Raw genomic sequence first — 24,499 nt, forward strand, 5'->3', positions numbered from 1 at the left:
TAAAGCATTCATTAAATGTAACTATAAACAGATTCATCAGAATATTCACCTGTCGATGGTGATGGCAGGAATAGTGCAATTGACGACGGCGATGGCGGTGGACGGCGTTGGCGGTGGAGCTTCACTCATTCGTTGCTAAATGACTTCGGCGAGAATGAAATATGAAATATGTAAAAAATAGAATTAGGGATTTCGTTAAATTGGGATATCGTTAAATTGGGTCATTTTACTAACGGATTATTGTTTCATTAGTGAAAACAATACAATATGAAAATATAATTAACTCACTAACGAAATTTTAACAGACCATGCATCGGTTAGTAATTCACTAACGGATCTGCGGCATACCATGTATCGGTTAGTAATTCACTAACGGATCTGCGACGGAACATGTATTGGTTAGTATTTCACTAACGGAAATATCAACGGTTGTCAGATCCATTAGTGGATAATATAAAATCTCAAATCCGTTAGTGAATCCATTAGTATCACTAACATATTTCATTCCGTTAGTGAAATCCATTATTGTTTTGATGGATTTTTGTAGTGATTGTTGCTTCACTCTTCTCATTCTGATAAGCCTTCTGACTATTTTTCTTCGAATAGCAGTCCTTCTTGAGATAGCCTTTCTTGCCACAATACCAACATTCGGCTTTGCTCTTGGACTTCGATCTTTTTCTCGATTTACTCTTGCTCCTGTTCTTGTTGTCTCTATGCTCAGATCTTCCCTTTACTATAGACCTTTACTTTGATTTCTTGTACCCTTCCTAGCATTGAGTTCTGCTTCTTTGGACCTTGCTACAGTCTTTACCTCTTCAACCGTGATACTAGTTCTTGAATACTTCAGAACCTCCATCAACTATTCATAAGGGGAAGGCAAAGAATTCGACAAGTACACTACTTGGAATTCTTCCTCCATTTTAACTTGCAGATTCTGCAAATCAGATAATATCTTTTGGAAAACATCCAAGTTTTCCTCAATGGTCTTGCCCCCGTCCATCTTGAAGCCCAAAACCCTATACATTAGGTATATTTTGTTAGGTAAAAACTGTTCCAGGAGATACAGAACTATCAAGTTCCTGACCTTCTTACTTTTTTCTCTTCTTGACCATTTGACCGGCTCCTCAATTTTTTCCTCTTTGGATCTTACTTCTTGATCCGAGGTGATGATTGAAGTAGCCTCAGAAGATTTTGAGGTTTCTAGAGTTAAAGAAAGGATTATTTTCTAGACTGGAGTTCTTGGTTTTTTTAATTCATTCTCTTCCACAAGATTCCATATTTCTAAATCATTACTAAGAGCATCTTGCAGCCTCATGATCTCGAGATTTATCTCGACCTTTTCCTTCCAAAGCATGAAATCTCCTTGCCCATCAAACTTCTCAATATCAAGTTTCTGCATCGTTGATGCCATTCCTTTCTGAACTAGACTTCAAAAAAACTTACCGGTGACAAAGCTCCCCGCTCACAAACCTTGCTTTGATACCACTTATTATTACTTTGATACCGTAACTCCAATCTTCAGTGAGAAGGTATATGAAGTCTAGCAACCAAACTAATTATGCCTCCTAAAAAGCATACTGATATACATCCATAAAAAATATGCAAAATCCAATCCATTAACTAAAGCCCCAAAAGACCAAAATAGTAATATCCATCCAACCAAATCATAAGTAATTCACAATCAGATTCATCAATTCAGATCCAAGTGAATATGCAGAAGCTCTAGCAAGCTGATGCTATAAACACATGTTTATATTTCACATGTATTTTAACAAAACCTAATTTCTTTGTAAATTGAAAACAATGTAACAACAGCTTATGAATGCAATAGAAACATTATATGTTTTGTCAATTTGAGTTTTATTACTGTTTATATCTTTCAATTATGAGTGTTGATATTATGTTAATTATAACACAATCTCTAAACATAACCAACACATAAAAAATGTTTTTATGGTACAAATATAAACCATAATTCAAATTAAAATAACTACTTACTTCCATTACTTAAAATACCTACAAATATAGTATGACCAACAAAAAGAAATATTGTCATAGTTAAAATACAACTTCTAACCAATCATTTTTTACCTAAGTTGACTTCAATCCAAACACTACAATTATAACAATAAGAATAGCCATTATTGACTTCAAATGCCCTAATAGCATCTCAATTCTTTCTAGCTTTACACATAATTTCTTGTTATCTTTCTTAATCTTCAACAAATCAACTTTAATCTCTTCAAGAATTCTTGCATTTTCTTTATTTCTGTATTGAACTGATCTAGTATTAAGGATGATAGTAACAGGAATGGCTCAATTGAGAAAGCTTTCACATTTATTGTCCCTACAATAATAGCATAATTTGGTAGGATTCTCCTCAAACTCCAAATTTCTTACTTCTGCTTGCTTCCCACATCTACAATTCACATTTAGGAACCTTCCTGGCTCATTTCCACCAATACCACTTAAATTTGACATCTCTACAAGAATTCCATTAGTGACAGATTTTTTCATTAAAAGTGTACTCGTAATTGCACTTTTTCTCTTCACTGAAAACCTTTTTATATTCGGTGATCTATGAGATATCGAAGCTTAGAGAGAGCAAGATGAAAGGAAAAAAGAGAGAATGGATTTCTGAACAAAGAAAAGATCGAAACTAAGAGAGAGAATGAAATATCTCGTTGAAGAAGAAATAAAATTCAGGACTAAATTATATATTTCATTTTTTTTTTTTAATAATTTACCTCACATCAATTTTCTCAATATCGAAGCTAAAACTAGAACGCCAATGCGTTTGTCTCTAAAATGACATCAACACGTAGACCTAATGGAAACAGGAGCCACACTTCCCTAACCCGTCGAAGAGCCCCTTAAAACATACACCATGGTTTACTCAAAACCATTACAACGTTGACATAACACTGAAACGAGAATTCCACTGTGTGATCCCACTAAACGAAGCACAGCTTAGAGGGCTGTGATTAGGAATAGGGTCAACAGTATTTAGTTCAAATCAAAAAAAATTAACTTGAATTAAATTAGTTTAAAATTTTGATTAAGTTTTTTATTTATTTCGATTCGATTTGATTTTTAATTTTAAAATTTATGTTATTTCAGTTCAATTCAATTTTAATTAGAAAAAAAATTAAAAAAACGAATCGAATCGAACCGATTAGTGATAATAGTGTATTGTTTTTAATAATATAGAGAGATTAGATCATATTAAAGTCAAAATATTCTAATTAAATTTTAAAATACTAAAAATAAAGTGTAAAAAATAAAAAATTATTAAAAATTCAAATCGATCAAATTGAACCGAATCGAAATGAATCAGACTGATTCGGTTCGATTCATTTTTTGACCATAATCGATTTGGTTTTCATAAATATCAAAATTTCAGTTTGCAGTTTATTCGTTCGGTATAGTTTTAAATCGAACTGACCGAATGCTCACTCCTAATTAAGGATGAGCAGTATTCGGTTCAAATCGAAAAAACTGATCGAATTCAATTAATTTGAAAATTCAGTTCTTTTTTATTCATTTTGGTTCGGTTCAACTTTTAATTTCAAAAATTTTGGTTATTTTAGTTTGGTTTGATTTTATCAAAAAAATTAAAAAAATCAAATCGAATTGATTAGTGATAATAATATATTATTTTTAATAATATAGAGAAATAAAATTATATTAAAGTTAAAATATTCTAATTAAATTTTAAAATAATAAAAATAAAGTGTAATAAATAAAAAATTTATTAAAAATTCAAATTTATCAAATAAAATCGAATCAAATCGAATTAGATCGATTCGATTTGATTTCTGATCAAAATCGATTCGATTTGATTTTATAAATACTAAAATTTTAATTTTTAATTTATTCGATTCGATTCAATTTTAAATCAAAATGACTAAATGCTAAATTTCACCGACTCATAAAATAACTTGAGTTAATAATATTAAATTTTATGATAAAAATTTAAAAATTATCTGGATTAGTAATTATCTGATGAGGAATAATATATGATAATGGCTCTAACGATAGAGGATGCTGAAATTTAATTTAATGAGAGTTTAATACATAAAATAAATACAAATCGAAAAGGAAAATTTATAATAAAAAGCTAATAAATAATTATAATTAAATTATAATGCGTTTTATCTATTTTTTATTAATTGAAAATATATTCTACTGATTTTATTTTTATTATATATTAATATTTACAAATAGATATTTCAATAGAAGTTACTAATTAATCATCCAATTGTTTATCATTCATTTTATTAAAGGTAAATAATAATTTTTTTAATAAAAAAATAAATAATTTGATTTTGTAAAATATAGTAAAATTTTAATTAGTAATTTTGAGATAGTAATAAATTAATGAATTTCTTAAACACAGAGACCTTATATTATTATTTATTTATTTATTTAGATTTTTTAAAAAAATTACTTAAATTTCACTATACAATTTTAGAATTTTAAGGAGCCCAAAGGCCTTGGCCATTACTGGCTACCCCGGTGGACTCTGCAATAATCCTTGTCGTGTTGAGACCCAAATTAATCATATTAAAATATATAATAAAAAAATTAAAATTATTCACTAAACTCACACTATTAATGAAGAGTTATATTTACATGAAAGTGAAAATTTAATTTAAAGTTATTAAATTTTAAATTTTTTAATTTTTTATTTTAATAATATTATTAATTTAAAATATTATTTCAGCATTCACATATTTAGAATATTTAATAATTTATCTTCCATACACTTATAATTAGAGTAGTGATCATACAATCGCAGTATAACTGGACTTACTCTTTTACTTTTTATTACGTTACGTCAAATAAATTGAATTTTTTTCTGATAAATTTAGACTACAGTTAGTTGAGTTTTGATCAATCTGATCTACTTTAATTACGAATTGAGTCATACGTTAATAAGTCACTTGCATAATGAGCTCTGATGAGTTTTGAGTTTCATTCTCTATCAAAACTTGATCTGGATCTGTCAGTGGTGCAGCAGTTAGGGGTGAGCATTCGGTCAGTTCGGTTCAAAATCGAACCGAACCGAATAAATCAAAAATCAAAATTTTAGTATTTATGAAAACCGAATCGAATCGATTTTGATCAGAAACCGAATCGAACCGGTCTGATTCGGTTCGATTCGGTTTGATCGGTTTCGATTTTTAATAATTTTTTTTTATTTTTTACACTTTATTTTTAGTATTTTAAAATTTAATTAAAATATTTTAATCTTAATATGATTTAATTTCTCTATATTATTGAAAAAACATATTATTATCACTAATCAATTTGGTTCGATTTGATTCGATTTAGTTCGATTTTTTCTGATCAAAACCGAACCTAACCGAAATAATCGAAATTTCTGAAATTAAAAACCGAACCGAACCAAAATGTATAAAAAACCGAATTAAATTTCTAAATCAATTCGGTTCGATCGATTTTTTCGGTTTGAACCGAATACGGCTCACACCCCGAGCAGCAGTTATGAGATTTGAGATAATTTACCTGCTAATTAAATGTTAAAAAAAATGAAAATACATTTTTGGGTTTCTCAATCTCTTAAGAACACAGTATATATGTTTGTTTAGAACAGTGGCATAAGAGAAAGTTGATGCATGATTGGCCTCGATTACGTAAACGTTGAACCCTAATTTTCTTCAATGATTACTGTGTTTTACGTATATTGACCATCATATCATTGCTTCCATGTTACTCACTGATAAGAAATAGGAAAGAGTTGGGTTTGTCATGTGAGGAACTATCTTATCTCTGGATATTCCTAATTCTTAATATCAATCCCCATGTGGAGACACATGGACTTTATTGTTTAAATTAAATATATAGTTGACTTGGATGCATATATATTTATATGAGTTAATATAAAAAAAAAAGGATGTGATCTTGATTTTGTTGTATTTATATTTTATATTTTTTTAAAATTAAATTTTAAATTTTTAAAATTATTACAATTGTATCGTACTGTTATTTGTATAGAATTATTACATTACTTGCCACATTAATCTGTCACATTAATGAATTTTAAAATAAAATTAATAATAATTTAAAATTTTAAATATAAGCTGGATTGATGATTTTTCTTTCTTGATCAAGAAATTCTGATGGTTCAGTTGGTGTACCAGCAATATACCCTAGTAAATTCAATCCAATAGAGTAGACTTTATTTGCTTCCGCCAAACAAAAAAGTTATTTAAGGTAAGCTTGATTGGAAATTGAGTTGGTACATTTAACTATAGAATGGAAGTTATTGTTGTAATGATAGCCATAACTAGACAGAGAAAGGATCTTTTAGAACTCATTAAAGTGTTTATTAATCTGATACCATATAGAGAATATAAATTAATAATTTTATTCACCGAATATGATTTCAATTTATAGAGAGAAATAGCTAGAATACCGCTAAAATACATAAAATAATTTAAAATATAGTAACAACAAATCAATCTAAAGGCAAAGAGTTATTTACAATATAATGAGTTTAAAACCCGATAAAAATAGATAAGCTTAGCGCTCAAAAGTTTAGCCTGATAACAAATGCATCTAAGTAAATTCGAGAGATCTCATATTTTACTCCCCAATCCCCAATCTCCAATCCCCATTTCAAAAAAAAAAAAAAGTCTAAGCCTTGAACTTATCCTTTACACATTTCTTCTTATCTTATAGTTTAGGAGACTTTTATCAATCAAATTCCTCCCAAATGAAATTGTATTTTATGTTATTATTTTATGTTATTTTCTTAAATTATACGTTAATCTTGTGTATTATGAATTAATTAAATTCATTAATTAATATTTATTAATTAATTATTCAAAAGAATAATTAACCTTCTCTGAGAACCTTCAATGTAATCGGAGATCGATGAGCATGCATATGGAAAATTATTAAATATTTTTGTGGACTTATTAAAGTTATTGATAATTGTGAATTTTACCTAGGTCTAATTATTATTAATCTTTAAAATTTATGTCGCAACATGTAATGGTTATATGATTTTTTTTTTTTTCATACGCATCCTATTTTTAGAGATGGGAAAAAATAAAATTTTTTATATTGAATACATCAATAAATAAATAAAATATTTTGATTTCTACTCAATGTAAATAATGCAAGGCCGGGCTCCAAAATGCTGGAAACGCCACAGATAGCACTTGACGATCTGATTCTACAGGGAACCCTTCAACTTTCTACAGGCAACTACTGGGCTGAACAAATCCAGTAGCACTTCCATCAGCATTGTTACAAGATGCATCAGCTGGTTGATTCTTGTATGTCAGCTTCACATCTTGCATTTTGATTCCAGTGCATGGATTCTTCTTACTGCAATCAAATTTCACTGCCACCTGTGTTGATGATGTTCCATGTATGTCTTGATACGTAACATCGCTAATTTTAACACCAGATTCCTTTTCCAAGAAGAAATCAAGTACAACGTTAGATTTTTAGCAATCTATCAAAAGACAAGTGCTTTTACAGTATAAATTAGTTTTTTATTTAAACCTACCTGACCAGGACAGTTTTCATTGTTCGGACAGTAATGTTGGTCGATGACAATGGGATTCTGGACATTTGTCATTATAGCATGTTGAAAAATTATGTTCCTCACGAAACCACTGCTTGGTCTCCCCCAAGACTTGATTCTCAATCCATTCTGTGTACCTGTAATTGTAACAGTTTTAACTGTCACATTTTCTACACCAGGCTCTTCAGAATCCTTTCCCAAGCTTCCAATGCTGTAGAGAACACACATGTTCAGTCAACTACTCTAAATACTTTACTACATATATATATGTATGTATGTTGTTAGTTACCTGATTCCATGGCCAGGGCCACATGCTACTTTTTCGATCCGCAAGTTACTGGTTCCAGCACCGATTGAGACACAATCATCACCTGTTCTAATCCTGGAGTTAAGGATTGAGACCCCACTTGATAATTGTACATGAATGCCATCGGTGTTGGGGCTGTTGCCGGAGGCAGACACCGTCACTCCTTGCACTTTTACGTTGTTGCAGCCATTGATGACAATGTGGTACAATTGGCTATTCAGCGATGTTAATCCATTGATCTCTATATTGTCTGAATTGGAAAAACTCAAAGACTGCATTCACATGCAAACAAGAAACAGAATCGTCATCGTCTTGCTTAACTAATTATACATGTAGTGAACATTTCCAATTCTTAACTAATTTATGCAAGTAACGTACCGTTGCACCGCCGGGGCAATTCTTGCCGGAGTTCTTACAAGCCCATAAACCAGGACCTTGGCCGTCAAGAACTCCACCAGAAACTGTAACACCATTGACGTACTGAAAGAAAATCCAATCTCTAACATTACCAATAACTCGATAATCTGAAGGAGCCACAAGGGTACCAGCTATGAGAACTAAAATTGCATTGTTCTTGCATGGACCCTTAAACGCTACATTTCGCAAAAAGAATCTCCCTGGTGGGACGTACAAGGTGGCTGGCTTCGTTGATCCACAAGCTTGTGTCCATGCAGCAAGAAAGGCTTTGGTTGAGTCAGTTCTTCCATCAGGCTTAGCCCCATAAGTCACCACACTGTATCGTGCTGCATTTGCTGAAGATATAGTAAAGAGAATGATGAGAATTATTACAACAAGTAATGAAAAGCTCTGTTGTTTCGCCATGTTTTGTCTGTAAAGGTGTAATGAAATTTTCTATGTATGATTAGAGAGAGACAGAGAGTTAAGGCTGTGTGATGGTGGGGCTGAAATGGACTTGATGGGTATTTATAGAATTTGTTAACACTGCTGTTCTAGTTGCGTGAATTTTAAAAAAGAAAAAAAAAGGGAGAAAAAGAAGGAGAAAGAAAGGAAGTTGCGCCGAAATTTGAGAGGAAGTTAAGGTTTTTTGGGTGTCTTTTCATTTTTCCTGTAGCGCAATTTTCTTGCAAGATTGATATCTTGCATTTGTTAGTCTGTAGACTTTGCACTGCGCTTCCATGTGAAGAATGCTTATAGATTAGGACAATAAAGTGTTCACATTTATACTGTGTTTCGTACTTTTGCACAAATGATTATTCAAAATTATATTCTTTGGTGATTACTTAAAATTAGTCCACAAAGCGTGGAGGGTAGTTCTAGATCTGGTCCAAGACGAACTATTGTAGGGGATTTATCGAAACCGTTGAATTCGGAATACGGTAAAGTAGCTCCCGGATGGGGAACTACTCCTTTGATGGGTGTCGCAATGGCCCTATTTGCGATATTCCTATCTATTATTTTGGAGATTTATAATTCTTCCGTTTTACTAGATGGAATTTCAATGAATTAGATTTACAAGAACCACTAAGTCCTAGCTTTTCAATACAAAACGAAGCATTTTGGTCTCGGATTTTTTAGTCTATTTTGGTTTTGGTAGTTCGATCGTGAAATTTATTTTTTCTGTATTTCTGGAATATGAGTGTGCGCTTTGTTATAATTGATCCTATTGATAGTACAGAGAGTGTGTCTGTCATCTTGATAGAGATGATTTTTTACCTCGTCAGGTATTTATTCTAGTATCTGGAGCACGAAATATATGAAATAGATTACGAAGTATTAGAACTATGATTCATACTTAATATTCAGATCCCGTGACCGGACTCCAAAAAATTTCAAAGAGTTATAAGGTATAAATTGAAAGATTTTTCTTCTTTTAAACTTTTAATTTATGTTTAATCAAAGGATAAACCTTTCTTTTTCTTTGGATTTTACTCATTATATTTATAATCATTGAATAAGTGATGATACAACGGTTCTTACTCAGGGAATCTTTAGTTTGAGGGTTTTATTAAATCATCGTGGTAACAGTTTTTAATTCAAAGCGAAAAAATTGATTCAATCAAATTAATTTAAATTTTTAATTTAGTTTTTTATTTATTTTGATTCAATTTGATTTTTAATTTTAAAATTTTCAGTTATTTCGGTTTGAATCGATTTTGATTCGAAAAAAATTAAAAAAAATAAACCGAATCAATTAGTGATACTAGTATATTATTTTTAATAATATAGAGATTAAATCCTATTAAAGTTAAAATACTTCAATTAAATTTTAAAATACTAAAAATAAAATCTAAAAAATAATAAAAATATTAAAAATTTAAACTAATCGAATCGAATCAGACCGATACGGTTCACATTAATTTTTAACTAAAATCAATTCAGTTCGATTTTTAACTAAAATCAATTTAGTTCGATTTTTATAACTATTAAAATTTTAATTTTTGATTTATTCAATTCGATTTGATTTTAAAACTAACCTCACATCTCTAATAATAAATGTAAAAAGATAGAAAAATTTAACAGAGAAATTATGATATAATTATCCTCAATGTAATATATTACGTAAAAAAAATAATTTAGTAACCAAATCAATAAAGCAATTAATCAAACTTATATTACTAATATATAATAAATTTAAAAAATCGCTTCAAATTTATTTATATTATTGTAAAAAAAGTAATAATTTATTTTTTTTCATCGATTAAAAGTAAGAAATTATTATTAAAATTATAGTTTTATTAAATATAAAATAAGTTTCTAAATTTTATATAATTATTTTAAATTATTATTTTAATAGCATTAAAATAATTATATATATATATATATATAAATTTAAATTTAAGACTTTATGGTCTACAGAAAATTTAAATATATCGAGTAAAATCCCATTAATTAAGTTATAATTTTTTTATTAATTTTATTAAATTAATTATTTCCCTAGTCTAATTCATTGTATCTGGATATTTCGTCTTTTAGTCTTAACCCAAAAAAAAGGGAACCAATTAAAACTTAGACCTTAAATACTTTAATTACTTTGCCATGCAAGCAAAATTGAAATGATGACTTAGAGCACTGTTTTGCTTCAGAGCTTCCTTCACATGGGTTTTCAAAGTTTTAGAGATTAATAATTAAGTTGACAAATAAATTAATTAAAAAAAGAGAAGGAAATTATTAAGAAGTAATTTCAGCATTAACGTGATCAGTAAGCCACCAAAAACAACTATCTTTATCTTCTTCATTTCCAATATTGTCATGCTTCTTTTAGCTTTAAGCACAAACAATCGTAATTTTACTTAAAGGGATTTGCAAAATTAGAGAAATTGTTCTCATGAAAATGGTCTTATGCTAAAATTATATTTAAAATTTTTTTATGGTGAGATATTGAAAATGAACATCAGAAGAAAAAGAAGAATGCACCTAAGGCTCCTAACCAAATCAGCAACAAAGTAAAACAAAATTAAAGTGCAGTAGCACCAGGCAACCTGCTGCTGCAATTCATGGACTTGTAGAAAAAATGGAACAATGATGGTTTCGGCTTTTAGTTGTGAAGATTGTGGTGGGATTTCAGAGCCATTACTATATTTTAGAGTTGAAATAGCAACGGGTGTAAAATTATTGACTATAAAAATTTGGTAATAGTTTGAAAAATTATAAAAAAAACTCAATTTATTTATTATATATAATAATATCTTTTGATATATTTATTATTTTATATTTAATAAAATTATAATTTCAGCAATAATTTTTATCTATTGCGATAAAAAATTAAACTGATATTCTATGCATTTTTCAATAGAGGCAAATGAGTGGTTTTAAAATTATTAACCTTAACTTATAATAGGAGTTTATGGGATATAAATAAAATATATATATATATATATATATATATATATATATATATATATATATATATATATATAATCGGTTTGTTGTAGTGAAATATTATAATTCATATATTTTTAAATATTTAATATATTTTAATAAATATATTTATTATTTTTAATATAAAATAAAAGTTTATGAAACTATATTATTATATAAAAAAAATTATAATATCATTATAATTATAAGATTTTTATTACATTTAAATAATATTTTTAAATGTTTCTTAATATTTCTAAATATTTCTCGTCAATATTATTATAATTATTGAATAATGATTAGAGTCGTCGAAATTACTACGATTAGAGAAAACAACTGATGTAATAGATTGAGATATTTGAAATATTTAAAATTAATATATAGGTGTTTATTTTATAAATAAGCGTATTGCTTGTTTTATAAATTAGTACACTTAATTGATCTACATGAGAAATTTACAGGGAGAATAACTTGTATCTCTGGATTATTCAAGTGATAAATCATCTTATATAGAGACTTCTATATGATTTATTTTACACATTACTCAATTCATGAGTAATAAATGGGGATGAATCGGATATAGTAAAAGTTATATGAGAGTGTTTATTCGATTGAGATAAGAATTTATCACCCTAGATTTCATAGTGAATGTTCCATTTATTCTTATATTGATTATGAAATTTTTGCGCAAGGAGGAATGAACTTAACAAATTAGATTTGAAATTTCATTCAATTAAGCCCATAGCTAATAAATGAGAACTAATATGATTTAATGTAATAGAGACGTTCTATATATTAAATGTTAAATCAAAATATTTGTGATGGAGGAATATTAATTACACCGAGAACCATGCACAGAAAGGTTAAATCAAATTATTATTAACATTCCAAATATTTGAGTATACATGAGACATGCTGCTAGCCATTTCAAAAAAAAAATTGAGACATGTTACTAGACAATATTTTTGACCTTCAAATTAATTAATTTGTTAATTATATTTATTGTCAACATATTTAGAATCTAATGGGTCACACACATAAAGAATTGTATGAGAAAATAAAATAATAAGTTAAATTAAGTAGAACTTTATTGCATATATATTTTATGATATTAAGATAAATTATAATTTAAAAAAATTATAATTTTGACCTAATTAATTAGGGACTTAATTAAATTTGTTTAAGATTTATATTACTTATTTATTAAAGTTCTAGTTTATAATTGTAATTTATTTATTTAATTGGTTAAATAAATATTATTATATTAAAATCTTAGGGTTTTAATATAAAAGAATATATTATGAGATCCGACAGATAGTTTTTGTGAGCCTCCAAAATTTGTAAAAAAAGACGGAGTTTTTTCTCCTTCTCGACTCTTAAAATTATTCTAAAATTTTTCGATTGGTATTTTATGTAAATATCGTTAGAAACCATACAATTAAAAAATTTGTGGTTTGCAACGATTCAATCAAAACTACGATTTCACGTATTGCTGAAAAGACAATAAAACATATTTATTTATTTTTTTACTTTTACTGTTTTATACATATTAGTGCAAAAAATTTTTTTTTTAATTTTTTTCTCTACATTTAATACGATTAAAATCCAATAATATATAGCAGCCGTTTGAAGGCTTGATAAGGCAATGACTTACAAGAATGTAAATGTAAATCCACCATGTTAGTGACAAATGATATATGCGAGAAAACATAAAGGCATCAAAGGCAAACTATTTTACTAAATGGCGTATATATATACCATATTAATTAAAAAATTAATAACAAAAATAACATATCGAAAATCAAATCAGAAAATGAATGTAGCAAAACAGTTAATAATGTGATCATTAAAACAAAGAATTTCCATTTTCACGGTAATTGCAATCTGGCCTCTCCAAATAATCGAATATGCTGGGAATATCGGGAAGCTCAAGCGCAATATCAAGCATGGTCCTGGCCATAAGCCCATAAATCTTTAACTTCTACTTTCTTGTATATTTACAGACAACTGGAGGGCTGAATGACACCAAAAGCTGTTCCATCTGCATTCTTACAAGATGCATCAGCTGGCAGATTCTTGTAAGTCAGCTTCACATCTTCCATTTTGATTCCAGTGCATGGCTTCTTCTTACTGCAATCAAATCTCACTGCTACTTTAGTTGCTGATGTTCCATGTACGTCTTGATATGTCACGTCACTAATTTTAACTCCAGAATCCTGTTCAAATCAAAATTATAATGTTACAGATTTTTATTTTTATCTATTATTTAACTGGCAAGAAACATGAAAACAAAATCGAGAATTTTCCGTTTAAACCTACCTGACCAGGACAATTTTCGTTATCCGGACAATAATTTTGATCAATGACGATGGGATTCTGAACATTGTTCATGATGACATGTTGGAAAAGTACGTTCCTCACGAACCCACTGCTAGGTCTCCCCCAAGTCTTGATTCTCAACCCATTCTGTGTACCTGTAATTGTAACGGTTTTAACTGTCACATTCTCTACACCAGGCTCTTGAAGATCCTTTCCCAAGCTCCCAATACTGCGTAGAACACACATGATTAATCTCCAAGTATTTAACATTATACTAAAACGTTAATCCTTAATGATCATGTGCAGAGACACGTTACCTGATTCCATGGCCAGGGCCACAAGCTACGTTTTCAATCCGCAAGTTAGCAGTTCCGGCGCCGATTGAGACACAATCATCACCAGTTCTAATCCTGGAGTTAAGGATTGTAACCCCACTTGATAATTGTACATGAATCCCATCGGTGTTGGGGCTGTTGCCGGATGCAGACAACGTCACACCTTGCACTTTCACGTTGTTGCAGCCATTGAAGACAACGTGGTACAATTGGCTATTCAGTGATGTTAATCCACTGACCACTATGTTATCTGAATTGGAAAACCGCAGCGACTGCATACACACACAATCAACAAACAAATAAGTAGTCATTATCGTACCTTAACTTTGTTTAATCACTATATTTCATCTTATGATTAGGGCTCAAGCAATTATATACCGTGGCACCACCGGGGCAGTTCTTGCCGGAGTTCTTGCAAGCCCATAAACCAGGACCTTGCCCATCGAGAACTCCACCTGAAACTGTAACACCATTGACGTACTGAAAGGAAATCCAGTTTTCTGCATTACCAATAACTCGATAATCTGAAGGAGCCACAAGGGTACCAGCTATGAAAACTAAGATTGCATTGTTCTTGCATGGACCGTTAAACACTACGTTTCGCAGAAGGAACTTCCCTCGTGGCACATACAAGGTGGTTGGCTTAGTTGATCCACAAGCTTGTGTCCAAGCAGCAAGAAAGGCTTTGGTTGAGTCAGTTCTTCCATCAGACATAGCCCCATAATTCAGCACGCTGTATCTTGCTGCAGTTGCTAAAGAAATGGTATAGAACATGGTCAAAACTGCAGCCAGTAAAGAAGAGATGTGATCTTTCGCCATTTTTGATGTTGAAGAAGATGTGTTGTTCTGTCTTTTAGAGAGAGTTGAAACTGTGAGGTGATGGAGCTAAAGGGGCATTGAGGAGGTATTTATAGGATTTCTGGATAACCTTGATTAATTGCATGAAAAAATAACTTAAGAAGAAAAAGAAAGGGAAAGATGGCCGAGATTTGAGAGCAGGATTGTTGATTCATCTTGCCTAAAACGCCGTTTTCTTGTAAAATTAATGACTTGCATTTATGATTTGTACACTTTGCATTGCATGTGAAGAATGCTTATGGATCGGGTGAAAATAGTGTTTACGTTATAAGCTGACAGCTACTTTCCAAATATAAAACGATCTTCTTGGTTTTGTACTTTTTGTACCATAAAATAATATATATTCTCCCTAATTTGAAATCGATAGGGGCAGAATATAAGTATTATAATTAATGGATTTATCTCTCTATTCTTTCTTTAAATTTAATTTCGTTAAAATTTTTTTATAAAAAATTTTATTAAGTCAATGATTTTCGCTTGATTAAAAAATAGAATAAATATAATTTTAAAAATACCCTTATCAATAATAAAATGAAAAAAATTATTATTTAATCACTATAATATAAAAAAATTCTCTATTTAATCCCTCAAATTTAAAAAATATATTAAAATATTTCTGACATTTTAAAAAGTTTACTAGTTAGTTTTTTTATTAATTTTATCATTAAATATTTTATTATTTAGTCCCTATAGTTTAGAAAAAATTATTAGTTGGTCTCTCAAATTATTAAAATGTTTACTAATTAGTCATTCCATATCAAGGGTATTTTAAATATTTTTTATAATACTTAACGACTAAAATTAACAGAAAGACTAACTAATAGACTTTTTAAAATAGTAGAGACGTTTTAATGAATTTTTCAAATAGCGAGTAGTGATCGACAGCGAGCGGTATCATAAATATAATTTCTATTGAGTTTTAACTTTTTATTTTTAATAATTTAAATTTTATATATTTTGATTTTTATTATCTTTACTGAATTTGCAATTTAAATTTATTAAAATTTTTATTTGTTTATGGAGATTGAGTTTGAGATTTTTTTCTTTGAATTTTGATGAAATTAAACTTCAGAGATTAAAGTGTTAAATTCAAAAAATAGAGGTACAAATATATTAATTATGTAATATATTATAGACAAATATGTATTTTTTTCCTTTAATTTTTTTTGAGAGACCTATAAATTTGTAAAAATTAAATTTGAAGAACTAAAGTGTTGGATTTTAGAAAGGATAGTTCAACCATTTTTTCTATTATTAACGATATTTTTTATGAAAAAATATCTAATTTTAACGGAATTAAATATTAAAAATAAAAACGTTGAATTCTAAAAATAAAGAAACAAATCTATTAATTATATTATATTTTATAGAAAAAAAATAATTTTTTCAAAAACAATATATAAAATGTAATCTAATTCAATTTTGCCTTAATTAAGTTGCATCTTGACTTACAGAAACTTATACTTTTTTGTACATAATAATTAAAAGAAAAAGAAAAGAAGTTATGTGGTTGCTTATTGGAATGATGGGACTGAAAGCTTTAGAGCTTTTTGTTAATAAATGAAGAAAAGAAGAGCTTCAACATTAACGCAGGTGACACAGCAAACCAAATAGCTTGCCGATTAAGCCACCAGAACTAACGACTTCTCGTTATTCGCTAGCTGCGTTCGTTATCTCTTATTTCTTTTCCTTTAAGCACAAAATACAACGCATGCCGCCTCATCAAAGTCCACATTTAATAGGTGTACGTTTTCTTGGATGGAGCAGTCTAAACGACAGAGTATACAATTACTCCATACACCAAGTCTCGTTATTATATAGCACATGCATGGATGGAGATAATATTTAGCTGTGTCATTGTTGCTTGAATAATATTTATCAATGAATGACATTTCAAATGAATATAAATATTAAGTTTACGATTTAAAAAATTTAATAAATAATATTTTATATTACATATACTCTAGCGTAAATTTTTATTTTACAGATAAATTTTAAAAGTAAAAGAAAAATTAATAAGTTTGAAATCGCTAAGGCTACAAGACTGAATCCTTGAAATCGCCAATAAGGACATGGGCCTAAATTTCAAAATCGCCAATAAGATCACAAACCTAAATCTTGAAATCGCTAGTAAAGCCACGAACCTGAATCTCTAAAATCGCCAGTAAGATCACGAGTCTGAATCTCTGAAATCGCCAGTAAAGTTACGAGTTTGAATTTCTGAAATTGTCAGTAAGGCCACAAGTCTGAATTTCTGAATCGCCAGTAAGGTCACGATTTTGAATTCTTGAAATTGCTAGTAAGACCACAAGCTTGAATTCCGAAATCGCCAGTAAGACTATGAGTCTGAATCCTCAAAAAAAAAAAAGGGGGCTAAAAGCCAGAAAGCCGACCAGAGAGCCAGAGAGCACAGACAAAAAATCAGGATGAGAGTTCGAAAAATGCATAAAAGCTAAAGTGCTCAGATAGAGACCCAAGATTAGGACCCTGGAAGAATACAAAGAGAAGATAAAGCCAAGTCTCAAAATAGACATTAGATGTAGTTGTAATAGCATTATTCTCTATTGTAGATATGTAATTGTATAAGGTTTAGAGTAATTATGCTTGAACCAGTGAAATCTTCATTTATTGAATGATCTCTGGGAGTATGTCAAAATTTCAATATATATATATTTTCAACTCTTTTGTTCTCATGTTTATATGATGGGGGCAAATGTTTAAAGACTCCTATGAAAAAATGTAAGGTTTAGTGTTAATGTGATCATGCTTCAATTTAAAGTTTTTATTTTACCCTTGAGATCTTAGGGATAATAATAAGTATTTATTTATATATTAGGCTTTTTACAGGATTTGCATCCTTAAGTTGATTTGAATTCTAACGTCGATAATGGTGATAATGGTTCTAATTTAGGGTCGTTACACCACCACTTATTAAGGGTGAGCATTCAATCGGTTCAGTTCAAAATTGAACCGAACTGAATAAATCGAAAATTGAAATTTTGATATTTATGAAAATTGAATCGAATGAATTTTGATCAGAAATCAAATCGAATTGAACCGATTTGATTCGGTTTGACTCGGTTTGGTTTGATTGAATTGAATTTTTAATAAATCTTTTATTTTTTATACTTTATTTTTTGTATTTTAAAATTTAATTAAAATATTTTAATGTTAATATGATTTAATCTCTCTATATTATTAAAGATAATATATTATTATCACTAATCAGTTCGATTTGATTTTTTTAATTTTTTTATTAAAATTAAATCGAACCAAAATAACATAAATTTTTAAAATTAAAAATTAAATCGAATCGAAATAAATAAAAAAATCAAACTAAATTTTCAAATTAATTCAATTCGATATTTTTTCAGTTTGAACCGAACACTGCGTAACCCTACCACTTATCCTCTTTAATTATAACTGTGTACTTGAATAACCCATAATCAAGAGTTATAAAGATAAAAGAGAGTAGGTTTACAAATTACGTACAATAAATAATCTTAAAGCACTTTGAATGAAAGAAATACATATGATCTGAAATTGTTATGATCTTAAAGCACTTTTATAATACATTTTAATTATAAAATTTTTAAAACAATAAATAATTTTTTCATAATATTTAAAATAATCTTAAAACATTTTTTTTTCTTCATCCCAATTTAAAAAGCCTCGTGTGCTTTATTTTTGACAGCTGATTTGGTTCTCTTTATTTCTGACAAAAAAATTTATGAATGATGAAATTTTATAATTCATCAAGTATATAATAAATTATAAGAATGAAAAATAATGATAAAGAAATCGGAGTTGGGGATTTGGCAAATTTACGACTGGAGTAATAATCCATAAATTAATACAAAGGGAATATAATTATCTACTAAAATTTGACCAATTATAAGAATGAATATTCAATTATAGTCATATAATTTTCTTCAAAACATAGCAGCTGAAGAGGAATTTTCTGTGGATGTATGTCTAACCTTAGCACACGATGAATTTTCTGTTCTTTTTCTTGGCTGACAAGGATCTCAATCATTAAAAATAAAATAAAATAAAATCTCAAATGTGAACCAAAGAAAGAATGCAGCATAACATTTTTGCAAGGGAAGTATTTTTGAAGGGATTGAATCATTAGAGCTTAAATTTTGTACATGCACATCCTCCTTTTGTGGGGAAGGAGATTGCCGTCATGGCCAGGAATACCAACGGATCGAGTATTTTTTAGTATTTGATCTGACCAAATTCTGATAAAATAAATTTGAATAGTTATAATTAAATTTGAAACGGATTTAGATTTAAAAAATAATATTTATTGCAGATTCGGATCAGGTTCAAATGTTATATATAGGTATCTACTATCTAAATTTGTTTATATAAATAATTAATTTAATATAAAAAATATATTTTATAATAATATTTATAAATTTTTATATATTTTTTTATTTAAAAATTTAAATTTAAATATTTTTTAGAAATATTAAATTTTTTAAATCAAAATTATTAATAAAAATATTTTTATATAAATTATTAATTAAAATATATAAAACTAAATAGATTTAAATTTTATTTAAATAATAATAATTGAATTTAAAATAAATTCAAAAAATTTAGATTAATTTTTAATCAAATTTAAATATTATTAATATAAATTAAATTTGAATTTAAATAATTTAAATTTTACAGATACTCCACCTGTTTTCGTTACTGCACATACCCAGCGCCTTCCGGTGTTTATTGTGTATTTCTTTTATTTTTGACTTTTGATTGAATAGCCTCCCTCTTTAGGAATATTAGTCCTCTTTCTGGAATTTCCGACTGGCATCGATATGCTTTTTAAGAGTTTAGTAAAATATAACTTTTCATTCCTCCATTTTAAAAAATTTTCAATTTAATTTTTTATATTTAAAAAAACTACAAAATAGTCTCTACCGTCAAATTTTCAGTTAATCTTCCATTTATTTTAATAAAAATAACTAAACTATAATTTTCTCCTCATTCTTCTCCTTCTTTTCCCGATCCTCTTCTTCCTTTTCTCCCCATCTTCCTCCTCCTCCTCCTCCTCCTCCTTCTTCTTCTTTTTCTTCTTCTCCTTCTTCTTCTTTTCCCGATCCTTTCTCCTCCTTCTCCTCCTCCTCCTCCTCCCGATCCTCTTCTTCCTTTTCTCCTCATCCTCCTCCTCGTCCTCGTCCTCCTCCTTCTTCTTCTTCTTCTTTTTCTTCTTCTTCTTCTTTTTATTCTTCTTCTTCTTCTTCTTCTTCTTCTTCTTCTTCTTCTTCTTCTTCTTCTTCTTCTTCTTCTTCTTCTTCTTCTCCCGATCCTTTCTCCTTCTTCTTCTTCTTCTTCTCCTCCTTCTTTTTCCGATCCTTTCTCCTCCTCCTCCTCCTCCTCCTCCTCCTCCTCCTCCTCCTTCTTCTTCTTCTTCTGTGTTGGGATGGAGTGAATACTGTTTGGTTGAGTTTTTTTACTTAAATGGTAGTTTAGTTATTTTTATTAAAATAAATGGAAGGTTAACTGAAAATTTGACGGTAGAGACTATTTTGTAATTTTTTTAAATGTGAAGGATTAAATTGAATGTTTTTTAAAACAGAGGGACGAAAAATTATATTTTACTAAATTAGAGGGATTAAATTACAGTTTATCCTTTTTTTAAACTAAACAACCGATTACTATAATAAATATTAATATTAATAATAAAAATTTGATCATAACATTAATTTTATTATTATATTAATTAATATGTAATAATAATATAAATAATTGCAATTAATAATATATAATAACTACAAGTATTAATAATTTTTTTTAACAGCAATATTTATTATTGTTAATAATAATTTTTAATAGTAATTATAATTTTATTGCAATATATTTATTACCACAAATGGTATCTTGCAGCTATAATAATCGATATTTTGTAATGAAATTACTATTTTTGGTAAAAAAAACATTTTCATAGTAAACTATAGAGAACATGTTGTACCTATTTGAACAATGTGTAAAGAAGTCGCCATAAATGAAAACCTGCACTGCTGCAGATTTCTTCATTCTAAATAAATTAATAAATTTAAGGGTGGAATCGGTATAGCCTAATCCTTTCAACTAAATTGAAAATTTTAAATTAATTTAAAAAAAAAATTATTATTTGGTCCTTATTGATGAGCAGCAAAATTTATCACCTTTTTCTTATTAAATTTTATGATTTTAATATAAACAATTGGTTTTTACTTGAAATTTAATTTTTAGATAGATTTTAAGCTGAAAGTGAGAAAATGAATCGGCTGTTTTAAAACTTTTTCTCACTGGAAGGTACAGCTTTTTCTAAAACAGTAGTACAAACTCGACGGATATATTGCAGGATTTCTGTTTTACAAGCTCTAGAGAGTTTAAAATTATTTTAGATAAATATAAACACAATTAGATTATAATTAGAATAAGAGTTATCATAAGAATAGTAAATTTATTTTTTTTTTAAATTATGAATAATTATTTTTTTGTTAGGAAAAAACCTATATAAAAGTGGTCGTAAAAGTAGAAAATTATCTCTTTCTCCGCACTCTCCTTTCGATTTCTCTTCAATCGAATGCTCTTTCTCCTCCTTATTTTATTTTCTGTAAATTTTGTTATGGCCCTTACAAGTTAAATACTTTTTTTAATTAAAAGTTAATCAAATTGAGGTTTAATTAAGTTGTGAGATTTTATTCATAATTCTATTCATCATAATTTTTATTTTCAATTTTTATTTTATTTTCGAGGAATATGAATTCTATTTTTGTCTTTTTAAGAATTCAAGAAGTCTATTAAATTCCCTAAAAAGATAAAATATTGCTAATTAATCAAAGTAAATATATAATTATTTAATTGAGTTAATACAAATAGTAATTAGCATATTCATTTATATTAAGAAAACAATTAATTTAGTTAAATAATTCGCTTGCTATTATTGATCAAATTTAAATTTTTCTCTTTTTAAAATAGTTAATTAATTAAATCTACACATTTTATGGTGGTTATTAATTAATTAAAAATTAATTTAAATACTACATAGATTAATTTAATATTAAGAAAGAATTAGTAAAATTCGCTTATTTGAATAGTATAACTAAATAATAGATAATAAAATAAATTATTTTTTAATTAATTATCAATTGCAAATATTTTAATTTTTATTATCTTTGGGTGAGCTTTTTTAATTGACTATTTATTTCATCACCAAATCACATTATTTTTCTTATTTAAGTTTTCTCTTAAAATCAACCTCTCCACTGGCAATTTTCTTCTTTTGTCTTTTTGCTTTCAAACGGTTCTTTTTTTTTTTTCTCACTTTTTCTAAAAATTTAATAATTTTAATATCTATGTGGAATCAATACTCATTTACCCTATTTGCAAAATCTTTTTAAATCAACAAATAGAAAATTATTTTTAAATTGAAGAATTTGACGTTCATTATGTAACGATCCGGAAACCGGACTGCTACCGGCGCTAGGATTCAGATCGACTTAAGGTTACCGGAACCCGTAGCAAGTCTACTATGCATCCTATGTACCTAATAAAATCTCATACATGATCATATATTTTCATAAAAAAAAATAAACATATACTCATATGAAATGCGTCACAACACAAACAAATCACAACAAGATGGACTTGTCACCAGTAACCTTCTACACATTCCAAATAGTGTTCGGCTCTCGACGGAACTCCTCAGGACTTCCTCTTAAACATAACATAACATATTCATAAATGCCAGGGGCATAGAATGGGCAAACTCTGGTCTTTCCCTTACATCGTGCCAGAGGCGTAGAATGGGCAAGCCCTGATTTTTCCGTATCATATCGTATCATAACATCTCGAGAGCTAGTGGATCATCCAATATCCATCCACAACAACAGTAAATTATACAATGCATCATATTCGTGAATTCTAATGCATACAACCTATCATGATATTCGTGATGCATGAACATGCTCAAAGCTTAATTACTTTAAAATAATAGATTGGTTTAGTTCTACTCATCTCTGGTTGACGCTTGACTGAAACTGTAGCAGTTGACTCATTGCTAGCCTCTACGGTCTCCCCGACCCGATCCTACATAGGTGGACTCAAATGAGGGATCAAAACAACGATCACATGACTCTAAACAACTCCCCAAAAATCTCCTAAAATATAGCAAAATATGCATAGGAAACAAGCAAAGGAAGGCTGGGCATAGGACTTTCGGCGGCAGGTTCGGCGGCCGAAGGTCCTCTACAGATCCAAAAGTCGGGGTCCTTCGGGGGCAGGTTCGGCGGCCGAAAGTCCACTACAGATCCGAAAGTCAGGGATTTTCGGGGGCGGGTTCGGCGGCCGAAACTCCCCTACAGATTCGAAAGTGCATGTTTTCGAGGGCATGTTAGGCGGCCAAAGGCTGCCTCCCCATGCAGGTTCGGCGGCCGAACCTAGGTTCTCTAGAATGGCAGAACCCGATTCTACCTCATGCATTTCAGCCCCAAAACTCTCAAATCCTCACACCCAACTCCTCAAAACATGCATACTCACTTAAACATGCATAAGGGGCATGAAAACTAGTCTAAACCCCAACAAACAACAATAAGAGCATACATTCATCTAAAACCCAACTCAAAGCCTATAACCTTAGATCTAGCCATAACATGTATTTTTACCCCTTAACCCTTCATAAAACTTAATTAAAACATATGAAAAGGTAAGGATCTACACTTACCTCTTGAAGATCTAAGGTAGATGTGACCCAAGCTTGGAGTTGAGGAGAAACGGTCTCCAAACTTTAAAATCTTGGATTCAAGCTTAAAACTTCAAAAACAAGCGAAAACTCATGAAAATTTGAAGGATTTGAAGGAAAAAACATAAAATCATCAAAGGAATGGTAAGAACTCACTTTTATCCGAAAATGGAGAGAGAAACTCCCCCATTTTCGGACTGGAGGTCTCTTATAGGTGGCTGGCCAGACCACTTTTGGGGGGCCAAAAGAAGAGCTCCCGTGGCAGCACCATGTTCGGCGGCCAAACATAAGGTTCGACGGCCGAACCTGGACTTTCCTTCCAAAACATTTTTTCTTTCTTTTTAAAATTTCCTTTCACACAAAACCAACAGTAAAACCATAAAAATTCATTTATGAAAACTTATTTTATCCTTCTAAGAGGTTCCGGCCTCCGAGATCCCGGATTCCAATGGAGATTCCGTCGGAAGGTTAGAATTCCGACGTTGGAGTTTAGCTGGGTATTACACATCACTTATATTACGAGAAAACTTATTAGTTAATTTGTCAATTCTAAAAAATATATT

General features: G+C 29.1%; 2 protein-coding genes across 2 annotated transcripts; both read right to left on the bottom strand.

Annotated features, from left to right (window-relative positions):
- Positions 1–7,068: 7,068 nt before the first annotated feature.
- Positions 7,069–8,748, bottom strand: LOC110629774 (polygalacturonase). Its single transcript, XM_021776885.2, has 4 exons — positions 8,247–8,748; positions 7,851–8,140; positions 7,544–7,772; positions 7,069–7,445 (listed from the first exon to the last, which is right to left on the bottom strand). Exons 1-4 carry the CDS (start codon positions 8,688–8,690, stop codon positions 7,227–7,229), a joined length of 1,182 nt encoding a protein of 393 aa, XP_021632577.1. The 5' UTR covers positions 8,691–8,748; the 3' UTR covers positions 7,069–7,226.
- Positions 8,749–13,508: 4,760 nt separating this feature from the next.
- LOC110630512 (polygalacturonase) lies at positions 13,509–15,173 on the bottom strand. The gene is made up of 4 exons (XM_021778038.1): positions 14,720–15,173; positions 14,324–14,613; positions 14,007–14,235; positions 13,509–13,903 (listed from the first exon to the last, which is right to left on the bottom strand). The coding sequence occupies exons 1-4, from the start codon at positions 15,158–15,160 to the stop codon at positions 13,685–13,687; spliced, it is 1,179 nt and encodes a 392-aa protein (XP_021633730.1). The 5' UTR covers positions 15,161–15,173; the 3' UTR covers positions 13,509–13,684.
- Between the last annotated feature and the right edge of the window lie 9,326 nt (positions 15,174–24,499).

The sequence above is a fragment of the Manihot esculenta genome, chromosome 1, assembly GCF_001659605.2.
Source record: "Manihot esculenta cultivar AM560-2 chromosome 1, M.esculenta_v8, whole genome shotgun sequence".
Lineage (NCBI taxonomy): Eukaryota > Viridiplantae > Streptophyta > Magnoliopsida > Malpighiales > Euphorbiaceae > Manihot > Manihot esculenta.